Source organism: Sitophilus oryzae, unplaced genomic scaffold (genome assembly GCF_002938485.1).
Source record: "Sitophilus oryzae breed Bouriz unplaced genomic scaffold, Soryzae_2.0 scaffold_637_pilon_pilon, whole genome shotgun sequence".
Classification (NCBI taxonomy): Eukaryota; Metazoa; Arthropoda; class Insecta; order Coleoptera; family Curculionidae; genus Sitophilus; species Sitophilus oryzae.
Genome location: NW_022147237.1, coordinates 1,520,272 through 1,538,683, shown reverse-complemented (window position 1 = coordinate 1,538,683; position 18,412 = coordinate 1,520,272). Strand labels below are relative to the sequence as shown.

General features: G+C 30.2%; 2 protein-coding genes and 2 long non-coding RNA genes across 4 annotated transcripts; all 4 read right to left on the bottom strand.

Annotated features, from left to right (window-relative positions):
* Positions 1-10,130: 10,130 nt before the first annotated feature.
* LOC115887800 lies at positions 10,131-10,771 on the bottom strand. Its single transcript, XR_004051152.1, has 3 exons — positions 10,522-10,771; positions 10,368-10,449; positions 10,131-10,174 (listed from the first exon to the last, which is right to left on the bottom strand). It is a non-coding gene; the product is annotated as an uncharacterized LOC115887800 (long non-coding RNA).
* Positions 10,772-12,164: 1,393 nt separating this feature from the next.
* LOC115887799 lies at positions 12,165-12,703 on the bottom strand. The gene is made up of 2 exons (XM_030907297.1): positions 12,582-12,703; positions 12,165-12,527 (listed from the first exon to the last, which is right to left on the bottom strand). The coding sequence occupies exons 1-2, from the start codon at positions 12,607-12,609 to the stop codon at positions 12,178-12,180; spliced, it is 378 nt and encodes a 125-aa protein (XP_030763157.1). The 5' UTR covers positions 12,610-12,703; the 3' UTR covers positions 12,165-12,177.
* LOC115887777 lies at positions 12,635-13,510 on the bottom strand. Its single transcript, XM_030907275.1, has 4 exons — positions 13,275-13,510; positions 13,065-13,204; positions 12,703-12,966; positions 12,635-12,641 (listed from the first exon to the last, which is right to left on the bottom strand). The coding sequence occupies exons 1-4, from the start codon at positions 13,470-13,472 to the stop codon at positions 12,635-12,637; spliced, it is 609 nt and encodes a 202-aa protein (XP_030763135.1). The 5' UTR covers positions 13,473-13,510.
* Positions 13,511-13,706: 196 nt separating this feature from the next.
* LOC115887801 lies at positions 13,707-15,376 on the bottom strand. The gene is made up of 4 exons (XR_004051153.1): positions 15,093-15,376; positions 14,413-14,781; positions 14,104-14,351; positions 13,707-14,044 (listed from the first exon to the last, which is right to left on the bottom strand). It is a non-coding gene; the product is annotated as an uncharacterized LOC115887801 (long non-coding RNA).
* Between the last annotated feature and the right edge of the window lie 3,036 nt (positions 15,377-18,412).

Genomic DNA, 18,412 nt, shown 5'->3' with positions numbered 1-18,412 from the left:
TTTCAATGTTATATAATATTGGCCGTAGCTATCATAGAATTGAGAGATTAAAAAATTATCATAAATATTTTTTTTACAAATGTATACCCATTTTTTTCTTCTGCTAATGAATCTGCGTTTCTATGATAATATAATTTTGATTTCATTCTTTAATAGATAGTTATAATTAATTTTGATTAACGTCATAAATTTTGCTATTGTTAAAGTATCACATTTTCTGATAACTCCTTATGGCCCTTTCCATAGCATTAAACTAAATAAATTTTGTGCTTCCTAAAAATTACAGTAAACAAAAAAATATGACGTTAATTAAAATTCTATCAATAACAATCATGATCTATGATCATGATAAAAAAAACTAGGATGATATTGCGCATGTTGGTCACTACGTCACAGGTGATAACGGCACCATTGGTCGGCAAGCTCCGCGCGCCAATTTCAAATCGTCAAACTGATGACACATAAAAATGTAAAAATTATTTTTCAAATGTCAAGCTCAATGGTTTGATATAACTTTTGAGGCTATGGCCTAATTCTTCCCTATTTTAGGGGTCTTTTTTATTAGTGGCAATTGAACAATATGGATATTTTTTTGTATGGCGTATACAGGGTTGTTCACCACATACGACACGGAGTATTGTAGCTAAACGATTAGATTTTTACAAATTTTAAGTTTTGGGTTCGTTGAAGGACCATTAGAGCTACAATTTAGAAATAATTGTACAAGATACAGAGTGTCCCAAATAAGTAAAAAATATTAAAGTTGTATTTCTTTAAATAGAACACCCTGTATATTATTCTATTTTTAGATTCTACGATTGAAATAAAGGTAAATTTTATTAAAGTTTATCACACTTAAACCTTACCGTTTTTGAAATATTTTCAATTTTGTGAAATTGCAATAACAATTTTAAGGCTTTATTTCTCCAAGGGTATCAAAGTTTTTAATACTAAATATTTACTGAGGTTTATTTATTGATCAGTTATTGTGTTGCAATAATAAAAATTATACTACCTTATACAGAGTGTCTAAAATTTTATTTTAAATAATTACTAGCTTTAAACAGCAATAACCTGTTTAATTTAAATGGAACGCCCTATATATTTTAGGAGAATCAGATGCATAATTTAATTGTCTATCAAATTGTATTATACCACTTTTTACCTATCCCTTCAAGTTTTCGTAGAAAATGCATTTTCTTATAATTTAGACCTCATTTATCAATATACCCATGGAATATTGACATTTTAGATTGTTTTTAAAGCAACAAATGTACAAAATGTACAGGCTAGTAATATTATCGTTTTTAACAAAATGATAATATTACTAGCCCATTTGTATGCAAAAAGAAAACTATTTAAATCTTTATAAAAGAGTACACCATTAATTAAACATACCACCATTATTTCCGCCCAAATACTAATTAATTACATACTTAATTATGTTCGTGAATAAATTGTTCTAAATAAATGTGGATTTGAATCAGAAATCAATATAATAATAAGTTATAAAAAATGTCTCTGTTGTTACAAATAACCATTTGTCAAAAAATGAAATATCATTATTAAGGTGTTACTTTAGAAGAAAATTATTTTTTTTAGTTTTTGGAGCAATTATTATTAATCAACGCAAACAGTCAATTAATGTAGTTTGAATACTGGAATCATATTAATTGGTCCTCTTTAACAAATATTTAAACAGTTTTTTTATTTTTTAATGAAATAAACAAACTATATCGACAATATTAGTATCTGTACTCTTTAAAAATTTGGTACATTTTTAAAAATAATCTAAAATGTCAGTATTCCATGGGTATACTGATAAATGAATTTAAAATTACAAGAAAATGCATTTTCTACGGAAACTTGAAGCTATAGGTAAAAAATGGTATAACACAATTTGATAGACAATTAAATTGTGCATCTGATTCTCATAAAATATACAGGGTGTTCCATTTAAATTAAACAAGTTATTGCCGTTTAAAGCTAGTAATTATTTAAAATAAAATTTTAGACACTCTGTATAAGGTAGTATAATTTTTATTATTGCAACACAATAATTGATCAATAAATAAACCTCAGTAAATATTTAGTATTAAAAACTTCGATAGCCTTGGAGAAATGAAGCCTTAACATTTTGACTGCAATTTCACAAAGTTGAAAATATTTCAAAAACGGTAAGGTTTAAGTGTAATAAACCTTTATCAAATTTACCTTTATTTTAATGATAGAAACTAAAAATGTAATAATATGCAGGGTGTTCCATTTAAAAAAATACAACTTTGATATTTTTTATTTATTTGGGACACTCTGTATCTTGTAAAATTATTTTTAAATTGTAGCTCTAATAGTCCTTCAACGAACCCAAAACTTACAATTTGTAAAAATCTAATCGTTTAGCTACAATACTCCGTGTCGTATGTGGTGAACAACCCTGTATATGATATGCGCAAACTGAACGAAATTGGAGCCGCTATCGATCATACGTTGTTTTCTTTGTATCATGTATAACAATCTATCAAGGAATGAAAATGAAATTATATTACCATAGAAACGCCTTTTGATTTCTAGGACTTCTGGAAAAAATTCAACTGTATTTTCATGTTTTTTTCTTCAAAATGTCAATAATAAAAATGTTTTTCCCCTAGTAGAAATTGCAGTTAAAATTTTATAAAAAATATGCGTGCAGGCATAACTGGTACGTCAGGTTTAAGTTCCTTTTAAGCTGTTATAGAAAAATATATTTTTGCCCAGTATACAGTATTGTTCATGATTCATTGTTCATATTCAGTATTGTTCATTCGGCTATTATTTAAGCCTTCGGTCAAAATTGGACTTCGGCAAAGGTTAAGCCAAAGTTTCTGCCGAAGATGAAAGTTTGAATATTGAGCTTCTAGCTTTTATTTATATATATATATTATATATATATATATATATATATATATATATATATATATATATATATATATATATATATATATATATATATATATATATATATATATATATATATATATATATATATATATATATATATATTTTAGAATATTACTTATTTTTATTATTAGCATTTGAAATATCTTGTTTTTTTTAAATTATATTACATAATATTCAATAAAAACCTTAAGTTGTCAATCTATGATTTTAGCATTGTCAAATGTAATTTGTTGTGCTATCTACACTATTACGTTATAGTACCTATGCTTAGGGTCTTAGGTTTTGCATTGTTGCCTGTTGCCTGTTCAGTTTTAATCTAAAAATAGATGCAGTTTTTCATAAATTACTTAAAATCGGCTTGTCCAAAATTGTTCACCCGAGGGTAGACCTTTAAAAAAACTGTTTTCGACTTAGCTGTAAACTTTATAGAGGAGCCAATATTTAGACAAAATTTGCATGATATTTCCTATGTTTCCAACGACAATGCACCACCCGGTATATGTAAGCTTATTATATGTTCAGTAAACCTCATTTAATTTTATTCTGCAGTTAATGCAGTTAAAATAACGCGTGCACGAATCAGTGCTCCGTCAGATTCAAGTGTATCAAATATATTTTTTTATTATACAGTATTGTTCATAATAATTTACTACACGCTACTGATAAATTCATATTTCTATCTACATTCTATATATAGTACAGAGTCAATGATGCCTGTCTCCGTTGCACAATGGCCCAAGTGTACGACCGCCGACGGTTACATCTCCAACAGATCCTCGATAAGAACTCGATTTTTATCGCCACTTTTATTACGAAGAATTACATCACTATTATAAGAGAAGAAGATTGTTCAAAATGGATATTAGTCATTTTTATGGGTCGTCGCACCAGATTTAATATTAGAATGTTGTTTTTCTGGCTGTTGAAAGATTAGAGATTGCGACACTATTTTAATGCTATTATTATACAAAGACATTGAAATATTATTTGTGTTTTTAACCCATTTCTGTGCACAATATCTCTTTAATTTATTTAAGAACTTTGTTTTTTCTGGTCCGAACAAAATAAGTTTTATTGTTCTTGTTGTGTAATTTTGGTAATATAAAAAGCATGTACATCTACACGAAATTTTTGTTTCATAAGACTTTTTAAGAATTTCGTTTTAATAATGACAGAGCCTTGTTTTTAATTATTTTTTTTTTGTGTGTGTAGTTATTTTAAAAGGATTATCAGGAAAAACTGTAATATGGTCAGGAATAAACCAGCAGAATCTTAATCTAACATATCTTATTTATTATCTATTACGAAGTCCACTGATGTCTTTTCAATCATGTTTATTAAGCAAATTGTTCGCATGCACTACATCAGCATTTTGACTTCTTTTGTACCACTACATATTCATTGTACATCACCCTAAAGATACCTAGGTTTCTTCTTCTGAACCTTTTGTTAATGGAACTGTTATCAATAATTTTGTTATCAAAAGGTAATTGCTTCAGAATTCACATGATGGTAAAGTTTCTGTTCATGTCTAATTGCAAACTTTAAAATTTCTGTTGAAACTAATAATTCAATCCATCACCTCATGAAGTTTCTTGTTTTTATGGTAGGTACCAAGAAGGCATGAACTAGGGAATATTCTTCGGGCACGTTATTTTTAAATATCTATATTAGACTATGTAGCTTCTGGCGGTGTAGTATCCACAAAGTTTTGGTCTATATATCCACATTGGTTTTAATATATCTGTATTTCAAAGTATCTTATTTTGTATAGATATATTTTGAATTAATAAAATAGTACCACAGATAACATATAATCCAGATGGCCATTGGCCAGATGGATGAGACAGTTCCCTATTAATGACACAGAGGGCGCCTATAGCCAAATCTAATAATATTTTTAAAACGAACGAATTTGGAGCCACACCACGGCCACGCGATGTGAAGCGACGTAGCCGGTTGTTCACATTTATAAGCAAATTCCCGGTCAAACCCAGGGAAAATGTATATTCGGACTTTAATACTAGACAATTGGATATGAAAATACTAGTCGCAGTGGATGTTTGAAAGTCAGAATTTCTAGATGCATATATATTCTATTTATAGCCATGAAATTTATAATTTAGATTTTATTTTTATTATTTGTCTCTTAATATTCATTAGCTGAAAATAAGGGTAAAGGTTATCTATATAGTAATAAATAAAATTTGGCACATAGGTTCCTTAAGTGATGTAAATGAGCACTAAGAAGGGATTTTTTGAAAATTCGACCGCTAAGGGGGTGAAATTAGGGATGAAAAGCTGCATAAAAATTTGTTAAAATCTGGTTTAAGAGTATGAAATTTTTCACGAGTGCTCCTTGACTGACGTAATTGAACACTAAGGGGCAATTTTTGGAAATTCGCTCGTTAAGGGGGTGATATGGGGGGTACTTTTGTATACAAAAAAAAGCATGTCCTAGGACTACGAAATTTTGCACAGAGGTGCCTTAAGTAGCGTAACTTAACAGTTCGATTATACAAAGCGATTTTAGGAAATTCTTCTACTAAGGGGTGAAACTGGGGGTGAAATTTTGCATACTTTTTTAAAATTAGTCCGAGGAGTTTGAAATTTGGAAATTGTTAATTAAGTGACGAAAGTGAGTACTCAGAAGCAAATTTTGGACATTCATCCCCTAAGAAATAAGGGATGAAAATTGGTATAAAAATTTGTTAAAATCGGTTTAAGAAGTATGAAATTCTGCGTAGACGTTCCTTATGTAACTTAATTTAGCACTAAGAGGCAATTTTAGGAAATTTTCCCTCTAAGGGGGTGAAATGAAGGGTGAACGTTCTGAAAAAAAATCTGTCCTAGAAGTATGAAAATTTGCACAGAGGTTCATCAAGTGATGAAAGTGAGTACTCAGAAGCGAATTTTGGGCATTCATCCCTTAAAAATTAAGGGATGAAAATATGTACAAAAATTTGTTAAAATCGGTTTTAGAAGTATAAAATTGTTCGCAGACGTTCCTTATATAAGGTAATTTAGCACTAAGAAGCAATTTTTCGAAATTTTCCCTCTAAGGGGGTGAAATGAGGGGTGAACTTTCTGAAAAAAATCTGTCCTAGAAGTATGAAAATTTGCACAGAGGTTCCTCAAGTGATGAAAGTGAGTACTCAGAAGCGAATTTTAGGCATTCGCCCCATAAGAATTAAGGGATGAAAATTTGTACAAAAATTCATTAAAATCGGTTTTGGAAGTATGAAATTTTGCGCAGACGTTCCTTATGTAACGTAATTTAGCACTCAGGAACAATTTTTGGAAATTCGCCCTCTAACGGGGTGAAATGAGGTGTGGACGTTCTGAAAAAAAAATTGCTTGTTATTGCTAAATTACGTTACATAAGGAACAAACCGAATTTCATACTTCTAAACCCGATTTTAACAAATGTTTGTACAAATTTTCATCCCTTATTTCACTCTCTTAGGAGATAAATGTCCAAAATCCACCTGTACAAAATTCCACACTCGTAGGACTGTTAGTTTTAACTAACAATTTATTAAAGTGCAACTATATAAAAATTATACAGGGTGGCGCCTCTCATACGACTCGGAGGCTCCAAGGAGAACGACCAGTTCGTATTAAAATGAAATTTTGTGAGCATATGTAAGTTAATTCTGCGCACGTTTTAAAAATATAGAGCGTTCTACAGGGTGTCCCCAAAAAAAGTTACACATCAAATTTGTGTTTTTTTGTAACGGAATACCCCCTTTATTAATTAATTTTTAGATTCTAAGAGAAAAATAAAGGTGTATTTTATTAGGGAAGTATATGACTGAAATGTAAGGTTTTAGACTTACTTAAGATTTTGAAGAACAATTTTTAAATTTCAAGAAAAACTACCTAAATTGGAATTTACTCTATTGCACTTTAAATCAAATTAAACCCTGACCCATAAAGTTATACAGGGTGGGGCAAAATTAATGCTGAACATTGGTATAACCTGTATAACTCCTTTATTACCCACCCTGTATAACTCCTTTAGTTTAATTGAATCACCCAGAATATTATTCCGATATTCAATGGGAAATTCATGTCACTTCCAAATACTATTAAAGTTGCCGGCCTACCCCTCAAACAAAGATTTTCCTAGATATTTTCATTTCTATGATTTAGTGTGAATAGATCTTTATTATTTGATAAAATCTAGGGTGGCTGTGATATGTCTGACGTTACTTCAACATAGCTGTCAAATTAGTTAACTTTAGCGACTAGTTATCATTTTGTGTCAGTTCGTCAGTTGAAAAACAAAAAAAAAATCTAAGAAATTTTCCGAAAATAGAAACTTATCCTACATCAGAGAGAATTGATATGATTCTATTAGTTAGCTCCTGATTTTATCTAGTCTGGGCTTTTTTTGGGATTAACATATATCAAATAAAAAAGCCCAGACTAGACAGTGTTAACAAAACTCGACCAAACCAAACCAAACTATTGTCTGAAACTGCATTTTTTTACTTACTAAATATGAATTTTACTTTGTTTTGTTGATCTTTGAAAGGTGTATAAAGTCGAATCATTTTAGATTGGACATTTAAATTTTATGGGATTTTCGGGATCCCGGAATTTAATATCGGGATTTCGGAGATAAACATACACGCCGCCGGGATCCTGGGAGTTCGGGATTTCAGGAAACTCTAGTCGTGAGATTAATGATGTACAGATGCATGTCATGTTGATTTGGAAGTGACAATCGATAAGATTTATCATATAATTTTACATACCTATTAAACGACAGCGATCTTCATTTCCAAGCCCACTCCCATGCCTTTTTTTTCTATCGTACGGTATATTCACTAACTGCATTACCTACTTATAATTTATAACAGTTTATATTCACTGATTCATTTATAATTTGTATCCACTTAATATTACTTGATTTATCCATCGTAAACTTTGCATAGATATAGAAATATAACGATGGACAACTCTTAATGTGTTAAATTATACCCTACGATCGAAAAAAAAACGGCGTCCGATTGGTTTGGAAATGACGATCGATGACATTCCCCATATAATTTTACATATCAAATGACAGCGATCTTCATTTCATAGCCATCGCTGACGCCGTTTTTTTTTCGATCATACGGTATATGGTAAAAGCCATCGATCACCATTTCTAAGGTAACTTAACGCCGTATTTTTACATACAAAATGTGCAAAAAAATTCTATATGAATGAACTCACAATTTTCTATCCACTTTGTACATAAATTAGGATCTCTTGACGCATGAAACTTAAACACATGTACACCTGATTTCCGAGAAATCTCACAATTGTAAAATTGACACTTATTACCAGATATTTTAATAATAATTATCACTAATCACACAGTTGTAATCAAAGACAGTCAAAGGTATATAGTATATTACCATCACAGATTACCATATATTACCCGGCTTTTAAAATATCCATTAAAAACAAAAAACAGTAACGACATATCTAAATATTCTATCCTTGTCGCATATGGTTCGTTCCTGTATTATTCTGTGATAAGGGAAGGAATAGAGATTTTCTGTGATAAGTGGTAAAGCTAGGTTTTCATATGTACAAATTTGGCAAACTTTCCAGGAAATTCGGTCATATTTTTATTATAAAATTATTTATCATAAACAAATTTATTGTAAAAAAAAAATTTGAACGTATATTCAAATTTTAAACGTTTCAATTAATAAATAACGTAAATCACTTTTAAATTAAATTTAAGAAAAAAAAATCAAAATTAATAAAACGTAAATCACTATAACAAATCATTATTTTAATTTCAAATTTATATTTCGAAGTTATATTACAAGTTATTTACTGTTGTCTTATACAGAGTATATCAAGACAAATGCGAAACTTTAAGGGGTGTATTCTTTGTTATTTGTCAACATTTTTAAAATAAGCTGAAGAGGTTGAAATAAACTATTTCTAATATTCGTTAATTTGACAAAAAACTGGAGCAACGGTATGGAAAAAATGGTTAGATTTGTATATTTAGAACGTTTTTATGACTTGCAATTTTTCCATTAAATTCATTATTTGAAGTTAAAAATAAAATGTAAATCATTATGTATTGGGACCAAAAAAATATTTTAGCAAAGAAGCTGTTCGCCTTAAAAACAGTTTTATTTTCTACTACTGTAAAATATTTTTACAAACGACATATAAAGATAATTGATCGACAAACATGTTTTAAGCTACCCTTCCTAAATCTTCCTTAAAATAAAAAGATTAACAGATGGGAATACATATTATACCGTATGATCAAAAAAAAACGGCGTCCAGTTGGCTGGGAAATGGCAATCGATGACATTTCCCATATAAATTTACATTTAAAATGACAGCGATCTTCATTTCATAGCCATCGCTGACGCCGTTTTTTCGATCATATGGTATATCAAATAAAGTATTATTAGAAAAGCTCACTAGATTGTTTTCTAGTAAAAAAGACCTTATTTTGTCACAACAGGTGACATTTTTTTGTTTTAAATCAAGTAGGTTTTAAAAAAACTACAATAGGTAAAAAAGTTTCTAAACAAATAGAATATCCAAATTAATTTATTTCCAATGACAATAATGTGTAAGTTTGTAATTAAAGTTAGTTAATAAGAATAATAGGTGTAGTATATTTCAACATCATTCACTGGTTTTAAAAACATCAAAAAATATGCATGTGTTTTCATAGTATAAATATGAATTGTTCCTTACGTTAGTTCTTATTGATATAAAAGCAAAAAAGTATAAAAATTAAAAGCTGCAATTTTATTAAAAATATGTTATTCTAACACATATTTTTTTAACTGTAATGTTCTAAATTGATCAAAATATAAATGTTATTTTTTTCCTAGGAAAAATAAAACTTCATAACTTAATTTTCATAAATAAATTTATTTCTATTAAATTTTATAGAGCAATTTGTATTACAGTTTTATTTCACATATTTTGTAATACTGCTTCGGTGCAGTGCCCCATTGCTATCTGTGAGTTCATTTAAATTATGACGACATTACTGATCTAGAAGATAAAAATGTACCTAAGTACCTTAATATTATAATCAAAAATGGCTAATTTTGTAAATGATTACCTATTATTATAATGGTTAGATGAGTTATGAATGTAAACTTCTTTACGTTGGTTTCTTGAAGTTAGGTGATATTAATTATCTTCGCATCATCATGGGCTCTAATCAACTGTAGAGTATTCGTCAATCAACCTGAAATATGTAATATTATTTACTTTATATTTACGAAAAATTATCATTTTCTTTTTATGAAAATTTTGAGTTTAAATTTAAATGTGATTAGAATAAATATACATCAGTATTTAACATTTTATCATAGGTAATATTCTAGATATTACCTGTGATTTTATGCTAAAATGTTTAGTTTTGTGAAAATATTACTTACCTATAATATTTAAACGAGTTCCTGAATGTACAATTTGTTTATCACGATGTCAAGTTCTAAATCTTGTATTAGTTGTCTAAAACTGTTTGATTTTGCTTAGTTATATTGTATCCTATATTTTATTAAACAAACTCAAAATAATGTTTATAATTACCTTCATCAGCCTTCATATCATTAAAGTTATTATTATCACTTATCATTATCAGTCATTATGTAGTTATTTGTTCATTTGTTGCTCTGTTTCTTGTTGTTTGTTTTCAAAGATCATTTTTGAGGTTAATGTCATATGAAACTTTTCGTAATTAGGCAACTGGTAAATGACGTGTGACGATAAATTAATAAAATAATAATGAACGTATTAAGTTAAATATTTATATATTAATTTAACATATCTATTTCATGTTTATAAATTACATAATTTTTAATTTGGTATATCTTTAATTTTATATATTCATAATGAATTGAAATATATTTCGATATAACGTTTGGCAACCACGCAACTGAAGTGCAAGCGACATCTGTGCAAGAGAAGCAAAACCTCCCAAAAAAGTGAGAAAAGATATCTAAAAATTTCAGATTATTGAAATGTCACTCCAATATTTTTCCAAATTGGAGTGAAATTAGGGTGACAATTTTTAACACGTAAGGAGCCATCTGGATTATGTGTTATCTGTGATAGTACTAACAATATCTTGTATTATTCAAATATTAAATAATATTAACTTTGTACATTTATCACCAACCATCAGTTCATAAAACAGTTTTTAGTAATGTTTATTTCTTTGGGTATGAACTACAATAATTACCTTCATACCTACAATAAGTACCTTTAAATACCGAATAATATAAAACACAAACAATTAAAAATTGCAGTATCTTGGTATCTATAAGCTGAACTGGGACCAACTAAAGACATTTAGAGGCTTTACTTGAACAATTTAGATGATACCGACACAGATACCGACGACACTTAAAATTTTATGCTTCTAATAGCTTCTCAGTATATGTATACCGATGATTGATTCTAAATACAATTAATTAACAAAAGGCGCATTTAGTATTACCACAAACTTAAAGATAAATAATTAATTAACCCTAAAGCCAATAAAATAGAATATAATATGTTTATTTATATTTTACATTACTATAATTTATTTTTGTTGTTTAAAAAATATGTGTTTATTTTTACAAAGCGAACTACGTAAATTAGTTTAATTCTTTATATCCAACTTTTCTTCAAATTTAGTTCAATTCAATTTTATCTGTTAAAAAGTAATTAAAATGTTCTCGAATTGATTTATATTTTTCTATTTTTTCTTCTCTTTGTTTGCGGCGACGCACAGTGGTTCCAAATGGTGAAAAAGTGCCGCATGTGATTTTATTGACGTAATTTTTTGGTTAAGGGATACATTTTGTAATTGATTTTGTGGAGCACAAAGTTAAGGTTTCAAGGTATTAAAAAACGTCAATTGTGAAGTCCTTAACATCCGCAAAACCAGGACGACTGCTCTACATCCACGCGTCAGCTGCACTCGTCTATTTATAACTGCCCTCTCTAGGCCACAGCCGCCGGCATTTATACCTACAGCTAAAGATTTTAGAATAGTCCATAGATCGTTAGGTGCATAGAGAAGGTTTCGAATGTTCTCGTATGTACTACTCCATTCCAGTGGGACTCGATTCTTCTCGAATCTTCGAATGAATCATTACGGTGTCTATTCTTTAATGCGATGTTAAGGTCATCCGAGGGCGGGTCATATAGTTAGGTTAGGTCGAGTCCACACCGGTCCGCAACAATATGAATCGCTAGTTAAAAAACGCCATCTTCAAACTCATTAGTAATTTCGTCATCTTCATCATTACTTGTAGAATTGTCCTCGTCAGAACTCATATCGTACCCCACACCCATCATGGCATTGTTAACAGAAGTTTCCTCATTGAGAAAATCTAGAGGTAGGTGTACATTTTCATCCTTTTTTGTTGTCTTTGATGACAACTGAAATTTCTTGAATAAGAAAAAAAATAGAGGATCAGATGTTAACATAAATCTGTTAAAAATATCTTCTAAAGTGTCTTTCCGAGAAATCTTTCTTGAGAAGTCTGTACGATATCTTTTAAAATCTTTGTTGCGGGCTTCTTGTGGTTCTTCACTCAATGCTCCTAAATTAAAAAAATAATTATTGTTTGGTATTAAAGTTTTATAAGAAATATTACCTACTGGAATGAAAGGAAATTGTTTCATGTACTCATGTCCATGGTAAAGAATTTTATGAACTGTTGGTGAAAACGTGAATTGAGGGTAGGTTTTGTGAAAAAGTTCAGCAGTTTCACGTGCATAATTTTCATAAGATCAGGTGAAATAATTCTGTTGCATGATATCGCAGCTAGGACATTCGAGAACCTTTCAATAATAGGTAACTCTATCCCTATAATTTCAGATGTAACTTTCGAGTTCTGAAAAAATCTCCTAGCTGTATTTCCGTCATGGGAAATACCAAACCCTGGTTTTGGTTTACCTATGTTTAAACCAGTTTTCTCTTTAAACTGCTTTTGTATTATTTTCTTTTTAGTTTCTTGTTCTTCCTTCGTAGAGGCCAGTCTAAAAATAAATTAAATATAGATGGATAATGCTTGCTGACATGACAGCAACTTCTCATCTAACTAACAATGTTTAATTCTCTCATCTAATATACATACTTGTATGAACATCTCAGTAAAAATTCCATGGAGTTAATTTTTGCATGCAAAGGGGATATTCCAAATTTCAAAACATCTGCATTGGTTTGGCTCGGCAAATTATTCAAAGTTTTTGGTCCAGCTAGACAAACAGGGCATCTCTAAAAGTACAATAGGTTTAAACATTATGCAGAACGTTTAAAATATTATATTTAACAAAAACTCATTTACCGAAGTTGCAGCATTTTTGCACACCGCATTTATTATTTTTCCATCTACCATTGTACAGTAGAATCTATGTCTTACAATGACTTCTACGCTATTATTAATTTTTATTTTACTGTCCTGTATTTCCACAATTTCCTTCATCACTCTAGAATACTCTGTTAGAATTGTGTTACAGTCTTCCTTGCAGAAAGCCATTCTCATTGGTCGACATAAGCTAAAATTTGAAAATGTAATTTATCAAAAATATAGATTAGGCTCCTCCAAATTTTAGTCTAAGTCTAATAACTCGACGAAATTTAGATAAAATTTGATATGTAGTAACATATTGATGTAGTTGGTAGGAAAAAAGGCTCATAAATTTCAGGTTTCCAATCTTCATACCCTTTTTCTTCAGTATTTTTAATCATACCTTGAAGAATTTGGATTTTTATTTCTCCAAATAACATCTTTCTGAGAATCATCTCTATATGTTAATGAAATAGGCACCAAGTTAGTACAAAATACAGTAGAATCGGAATTTTTTGGATCCATAAATCGTTGCTTAAATTCCGAATGACCACTGCTTCCATCCATACCCCATTTATGTGTGGCAATAATATCACATGTACTATTCAGATCAGCAATATTAATTAAAATTCGTTCTACTGTGGTATCAACTAAATTCTGAAGAGTCACTTTGGCTTCAGTTTCAGTAAAATCATCAGGATTTAAAACAGGATAGCTCAACTTTTTATATTTAAGTATCTCCTGGTATGAAGGGTACAGATCCGTACCTGATGAAAAACATAATGAAAAAAAAATATTTATACAAATTGCGAATTAATGAAATTACCTTTCCAAAGTGTAGCTGACCGCATGTTTTGGTACTGTGCCTTTGTTTGCTTGCTGTTGATTATAAATAAAGCGATGGATTCATTAGGCGTAAATTTTTTGGGAATATTTTTTTCAAAGCAGCCAACACTTCATCCGGAGAAGAAATAGCGGCTGAAACTGCTTTAGCAACATCATGTTTATGTTCTTTTTTAAGAACAGAAACGGTTGCGTAAGCAAGGATGTCTGAAGTATAATTATCTCTGACGTCTATAATGAAGTAATTAATATATGGTAAATACAGTGCACAAAATTGAAATAAAAAAATCACCTTTCGTAGTTCTGTCTTTTTGAGATTTGGATAAATCGGAAAAACATTTTCTTTTTGATGGACCGGGTTCCGATTCCCCAGTGCATTGCGAATTTTCGTCTATAGCTACGTCACTGAATACATTTTTTTCTAACCAATCAGCATTTTTCAAACTAAATTTTTGCCAAGAATAAGATGAATCTCTCCATCTTTTGGTCCATTTTTGAATGAATGATTTGAGTATTTTCTTAGCGGATTCTTGCTCCGTGTTCTAAATATCACAATAATTTGTTAGATATAGGGTAATTTCTTCCAAAATTTCAGCTTCCGATTTTCCATTGAATCCATTCTTAAGAAAACGTTTACATAAATTCATACGACTGATGTTACCTAAAATGTCAGGTGTTTTTCAATTGATGAATAGACGCCAGAAGAAATCACCAAATGGTTTTTTTTCTATCTGGCATCAAAAAATTTAGTTTAGTGTAAATTGGGAGTCGCCAGTTCGTATTTTTTTTTAAAACGAAAACAATATTAGGGAAAATTCTATTTCGGCGGGTCATGGTGGGTCTAGATATTGAACTAAAAAGTAGGAGGGGTTCTACAAAGACTTTAAAAATAAAAACTAGCGTGGTGTTCGGTGGTGCTTTTAAGATATTTGAACTCGAAAAACAAATACAGATTATTAAAAAAATACTTACCTGAATGGCCTTCCTCCATGGTTGTATTACTTTTCACACGTATTATTGTTGATTTAATAAAACACCAAAATTTATCTTAATGCTGACCTCCGTTCGATTTACAAAGTGTACAAATGATAAAAATCTTAAAAATGCTCGCCATCAAAAAATAATCAACAAAAAACATAGACGAGATAGTGATAAATGGTTTATCGGGTGCGTATTTGAAATATGTTATTAAAAGTGAGATTTATCAGATATGAATTTTAACCGATATGCGTCACTTTTTGCCATATCGGAACCACTGTGCGACGTTGGCGACGGAATCTGAGTCTATTTGAATATCTTTTCACAACGTGCAATCTTTCATTTCCTTTAAATACTTTAAAGTTTCTTGTTTTTAATTGTTCTATTTTTCTATATCTTTGGTGAGAGAATATTTGAGTTCATTAATGGTTCTTATAAAATTGTTATCAATAATATATGTGTTTAAGTATGTACTGTAAACTTTTTTAAAAGTTTATAATTGTGTACATCTAATTAGATAAGTTGTTACAATTTTTTACGTTTACGATTTTTGTCACAGCTCTGCAAAATTAGTACCATCGGTGTCTCCAATACTAGCAATGTATTCTGTTATCACATTCAATATACTAGTCATAATAAATATAATAGTACGCACATTAAAAATAATCTGCGTCAAATTTGTAGTTGAATCGATGACAATTTTTAACGTGGTGAACCTGATATGTCATTCCTGTCAAAAATTAATGTTTGAAGAGATAAAAATTGAAAAAATTCCAGAAACGCCAATCGTTCAACACAAATGTATAATATATCTAGTTATTGACAACTACCTGTTGAAAATAGGTTTGTCTCTGGGAAATGTTAATTTTTGACAACATTTTATGTCAAAATTTTGAATAAATGAGATAAATGTTAGCTTGCCAGAAATTATCATTATGAGCGAGAGTGCTCTTGATTTTGGTTTTGCTTTTTGTGCAAAACCTACGGTAAAATCTACCATTGCAAGACTTATGCAAGACTCTTCCAAAAGTCATATATGTTCATTTAACAACTTCTATAGTCTGATATCCAAATAGGTACCAGAAACCTATCATAATACCTATCTAAAATTAATTAGGTGATTGGAAAACTGATGACATTTCCATGATTTTTCTGCCATGCCCTTCACATTGAGGAATATAACAATATTAAATTACCTCTGTTTCTTTTCTAGAAATACCCCTGGACCATAGGGGATTGAGGCTTTAGTGATTGATGTTATTATACGACTTTTTTAAACTAGTTTGATAATAAATTATTCACATGAAGGCCGACGATCCATTGATATAATTGGAATGTTCTTGAAAACTTTGAATCTGTCTAGACCATATACATTATTTAGTTATTTTTACTAACTCAGTCTCTAAAACAGTTTCTGTAAAATCATACAGAAAATGTCAATGTATATTGTTAGTTTGAAAAGGTTTAAAATATATAACATCAAACAATCTTGAATGATGAATCATCGAAAGAAATAAAAAAGTGCTAGGCGATTAGGCAGAGGTTACCCTTATAAAAATATTTTGCATGGGGATTGAAACATTTATTGATTGATGCATATATCTATACATGTTTAAACAACTTTCACGATCAATTATTTACATAATGGAAAATCCATTTATGTAATTGAAGTTTTTAAAAATTTAGAAGCTTTCATCGCATTATTATGTTTTTTATCTTGGTAATCTAAAAAGTGTTTTCCGAACAGGTAGGTAATTCAGTATAATATTGATTTTGTCAACTGGGCTCTTAAGGGAAGGAAGAACATAATATAATACAATTTTAAAATTTTCATGGATAATATAAATGACACTTTTGAATTTTTATTTTGCAAATGAAAAGGTAGAATGGAAGAGGGGTTTAATATATTGTGTGTCCCCTTTCTTTGGTTATAATGAGTTATAACTCATCATACAGTCTCAGGGTTTTGACAAAAGTCAGTACCTGAGACGGTTTTACAGAGGCTAGTTCTCCATCTTCGATATCAGTCGTACCAAACTTCACAACACGAATGCTTATCGTCCCGGCGCACTCAGTGACGAGGTGTTCTAGCGTTCCTCCTTTTTCCCCTTGCATTCGCCATTCTTTCTTAGTTTTAATCTGCTGAGGTGTTCGTTGGAGAAACATTGTCCGGTTAAAAAAGCTCGTGACAATCCAATGATTGTTCTTAAGTAGTAGGTACTTAAATCAAGGAAAATCTTGATTTTTTCGGTCGTAAGTTCTGAGACATTTTTTCGAGTTTCTTAGACCGTTGGATGATTCCCGTTCCAGGGTACAGTTTAGTCTTCAAGATCCTTGAGTTCCGCTTTAAGTTGGTTACCACTTGGAAAGCAGAACGGTTCTAGTCCAGTTAGTGGAGTGTTTGCTCCTTTTCTAGCTAGATCGTTTGCTTTTTCATTGTCTTCTATCCCTTGGTAGGCCGGGACCCAGAGTAGGAACTTCGAAATGATGGTTACTGAGTTGATCCCTTTTAATGCTGCTTGAATATCGGATAAGATGGACATCAACTATGCATTAGTTTTTTTTAATTTTAATTTAAAGCATTAGATTCATTGCTGGTTTTGCTTTCTTTACATAAAGCAGTTTTCAACCCCATGATATAAATATTTCCAATTTTTTGTTGTAATAATCGTGAGTGATTTACTATGATTAGGTATTAGTTTATTTTAAAATTTAGAAGCTTTTAGTAGGCATGTTCGGTTCTCCGGTATACCGGTGTCAGCGCCGGCATTACTGAAATATTTCTGTACAGATATATTCACTTATACCCCGCTGGCAAGCAAACATTTAGGTCAGCGTTACATGTATAGGAGTGAGTCGTTATGGCAATCTAGTAAGTTGGAGTGAGCAAAAATACGAAGTATTTATTACATAACGTTAGATTCCATGCGCTGGGAAAATACTCGCCTTCTGTCTTTATTCAGTACATCTTATTTTACTAAGCGTGTTGACCGTACTCTTCGTACACATGAAAACCGGTACCCAAGACCAAAAATGCCGACCCTTAGTATATCCAGAAACTATGGTTACGGGGCTCGTTGAATTTGACACTTTAATAATATATTTTCGGATTTTTGCGCTTAGGCGTAAAAGTGCTTTACTTTTATGCCTAGGCGTTAAAACGACTTTTTTATATTGTCAATTACGTCGCAATAATTAATAGTTTTGTGCCGTTGGAAAAAAATAAATTTATCTTGATGAATTTTATCATAAGTATTTTCTCACAGAGCGAAATACGTGTATTTTCTTCATGTACAGTTAAACCACACAAAAAA